This window comes from Camelus ferus, chromosome X, assembly GCF_009834535.1.
Source record: "Camelus ferus isolate YT-003-E chromosome X, BCGSAC_Cfer_1.0, whole genome shotgun sequence".
NCBI lineage: Eukaryota > Metazoa > Chordata > Mammalia > Artiodactyla > Camelidae > Camelus > Camelus ferus.
The window spans coordinates 33,600,656-33,604,318 of NC_045732.1; the positions used below are offsets into that span (position 1 = coordinate 33,600,656).

General features: G+C 46.2%; 1 protein-coding gene across 1 annotated transcript; it reads left to right on the forward strand.

Annotated features, from left to right (window-relative positions):
• Nucleotides 1-219: 219 nt before the first annotated feature.
• LOC102517442 (ferritin heavy chain) lies at nucleotides 220-1,108 on the forward strand. The gene has a single exon (XM_032476144.1). It carries the CDS (start codon nucleotides 425-427, stop codon nucleotides 974-976), a length of 552 nt encoding a protein of 183 aa, XP_032332035.1. The 5' UTR covers nucleotides 220-424; the 3' UTR covers nucleotides 977-1,108.
• The last annotated feature ends 2,555 nt before the right edge of the window (nucleotides 1,109-3,663 follow it).

Here is a 3,663-nt window from a genome sequence, read left to right on the forward strand (position 1 = left end):
AATGAGAACAGGGTGCTAAAAAGGGAGCTACTTGTGAACTAAAGTCCTCAGAAAATATAGCAAAATAAAAAACTTAATGCCTGATGCTCAGGTCAAAGTCGTCCTTCCTCACTCAGGCTGTGATGTAACTGTGCTTCTGCCTGGCCCCTTTAACCCCACCCCACCCCCGACCTCTTCCGGGTAACGGACCCTCTGGCCCCGCCCCCTCGGCCCCTCTTAGCGGCCATCATTTCCGGCCCATCCCAGAGCTCACACCCAGCCACCTGCCTGCCGGCCTGAAGCCCGCGGCCTTCAGCCGCCCTCATCGGCCACCCTGGGGACGCTCCGAAGCGGCCGCCGCCGTCTTCACCCCCGCCGCTGCCCACTTCGCAGCTCCCGCTTCGGCGCCCCCTTCATCCTGGCCTTGGTGCCCCTGCCGCCAGCCATGATGCCCGCGGGGCCCTCACAGGTACGCCAGAACTACCACCCGGAATGCGAGGCCGCTGTCAACTGTCAGATCACCCTGGAGCTCCACGCCTCCTACGTGTGCCTGGCCATGGCCTTCTACTTCGACCGCGACGACGTGGCCTTGAAGCACTTCGCCCGCTTCTTCCTGCGGCGCTCGCGGCAGCTGGGGGAGTGGGCCGAGAGCCTGATGCGCCTGCAGAACCAGCGCGGGGGCCGCCTCTGCTTCCACGACATCAGGAAGCCAGACCGCGACGCCTGGGAGAGCGGCCTCCAGGCCATGCAGTGTGCCTTGCGCCTAGAGAAGAGCGTCAACCAAAGCCTGCTCGACCTGCACCAGCTGGCCAGCGAGAAGAGCGACGCCCACCTGTGCCACTTCCTGCAGAGCCACTGCCTGAACAAGCAGGTCGAGTTCATCAAAGAGCTGGGGGACCACATCACCACCCTGCACAAGATGGGGACCCCGGAAGTCGGCATGGCGGAGTACCTCTTCGACAAGCTCACCCTGGGCGACAGTGACAAGAAGAACTGAGCCTGGACTGCACTTCCCCGTGGTCACGGGGTGACTTCCCGAGGTCACCCTGCCTGGCATGCATAGCGCAATAGTGCCCTTGCAAAAAAAAAGTTCACTTAAAAATTTTATTTATGTTTTGTTGTTTCCAGTTTTGCCATTTCTTCCAGTAAAGTTATTGATGCCTATATAAATAAAGGTCTCTGATTAATTTGTGTGTGGAAAACCCTAACCTGGGATTGGGCAGGGGTTAAAATAAAGGGGTCTTCACTGTATTTGAAATGTGGACCATTAATTCTGGGTAGCAGCTGGGGGCCTTGGAAGCCGGCATGGCAGAGTACCTCTTTGACAAACTCACCATGGGTGACAGTGATAATGTAATTGAGTGTAGGGCTGGCTTCCCGATAGACACAGGTGTGACTTCCTGTGGTCACCAATGCTAGGCATGCATGTTGCCCTTATGAAACATCCACGTGATTTTTTTTTTTTTACTTCAACTATATCATCTTACAATAAAGCAACACGGTACCCCTCAAAATGTATCTCAATAGAAGAGCTGAGAAATATAAGATCTTAGATGAAGGTCAATTTGTGATACTGAATTTAAAGTAGAATAAATCCCTCTGACTGTTGAGTCAGTGATTCTGGCTGCTTTGAAGAATGGGGGTGGGGGTGGGGGGGAGAGTTAAAGCCAGGAGACCAGTTAGGAGACACTGTAGCCGGTCCAGGTAAGAGACAATGGTGGTTGAACTGGAGTAGAGGCCGAAGAAATAGAGATGTAGACAAATTGCAGATGGATTTGGATCAACAAGATGTCTTTGTGGACCAGAGGTGAGGAATGAGATATAAAGAAAATAATCTAAATTAATCTAACCTGGGTTGATGGCAGTGCTATTTATTAATTTGGGGACTTCTGTCAGGGCACAACTGAAATGGAAGGGTGGGGAAGGCATGTCATGTAAAATCTGAGATGCCTATTAGACATCCAAGTGGAACTGTTCTGCAGGTAGTCAGAAAAATGAATCTGGAGCTCAGGTTTAGAAACATATATATGGGTGACATTAGCCTATATAGATGATGTTGAGGTCATGGGACTGGATGAGGCCACTGGAAAGAGAGTAGGGAGAGAGTATGGCACAGCCAGGGCAGATCACAGTGGAGCATGGGATGAGGCGTTAAAACACTTAGAGGAAATGTCCATCAACAGGTGACTGGATAAAGAAGATGTGTTATATTTATACAATGGACTACTACTCAGACATAAAAACCGACAACATAACACCATTTGCAGCAATATGGATGCTCCTGGAGAATGTCATTTTAAGTGAAGTAAGCCAGAAAGAAAGAAAAATACCATATGAGATCGCTCATATGTGGAATCTAAAACAAAAAATCAAACAAACAAAGCATAAATACAAAACAGAAACAGACTCATAGACATACAATACAAACTTGTGGTTGCCAAGGGGGCGGAGGGTGGAAAGGGATAGACGGGATTTCAAAATGTAGAATAGATAAACAAGATTATACTGTATAGCACAGGGAAATATACACAAAATCTTATGGTAGCTCACAGAGAAAAAAATGTGACAATGAATATATGTTCATGTATAACTGAAAAATTGTGCTCTACACTGGAATTTGACACAACATTGTAAAATGATTATAAATCAATAAAAAGTGTTTAAAAAAAAAAAAAAACAACACTTAGAGGGCTGCTGGCCCTACCTGGACCATTACCTCATTCCACACTGTGACCAGCTGTGTCCATACCCAGTGGCCCCACATCAGCCTGTTCTGACCTAAGTGTGGCCTCTTGGTTTCTCCTTTCAGGATGTGGAGAAGATTTTTCTCTTAGTTTCATGGCTATGTAGAAAGATTTCCCAGTTTAAAAAAAAATTCTTTAAGGAAATGATAAATTTGGGCTTTTATTTTTTTCTGTTCCCGTTTACAAATTTAGCTTCTCAGTCAGCTCTATTTGACCAGATGAACTCTGTACTCACATAAACCCTAAGGTGTTGTTGCCTAAGAAAAATACTCCAAACATGTTTCTTCTGTGCCAGGTGTGTTAACAAAGATAAAAGTTAAAATTTACAGATTCTGCATGCTTTATCAAGAACACATGGTTAGTTTGAGTTTCTTTAAAGTTTTTATATTGCTTTGAACATTTACTAAAATATGAACAAGCTCAGCCACACAGTAATTAACTTTCCCATTTTACCATGACTGTAAGCGAATATTTTCTTAAAAGTGAGGATTAAGTCCCTTTAAGTTTCCAGGAAACGCACTTACCCCTTTGCTCTTCTTAGTCAAATGTGGATCTTTTCACTGTTTCTTTTTCTGTCGGCTTTGAGGACCTCTCCTTTCTCTAATAATGTCTCAGATCATATATATGTCAATAAACTGTTCTCCTCTAGATATGAGGAAGTATTACAGAACCAAACTTGGGTCTGCCTGCCTGTGCACAGTAAAACCAATCTACTGACACAGGGAAAATGCAGTGTTTATTGTAGGCGCCAAGCAAAGAGTGAAGGCAGCTAGTGCTCAAAAGGCCTGAACTTTCTGATGGCTTTCAGTGAAAGGTTTTGAAAGACAGGGTGAGGGAGGGGGATTGTGGGAAGCGTGATCAACTTGTAAACATTCTTCTGATTGGTTGCTGGTGAGGTAATTGGAAGCCAACCCCATCAACCTTTTGGTTCCACCTGGTC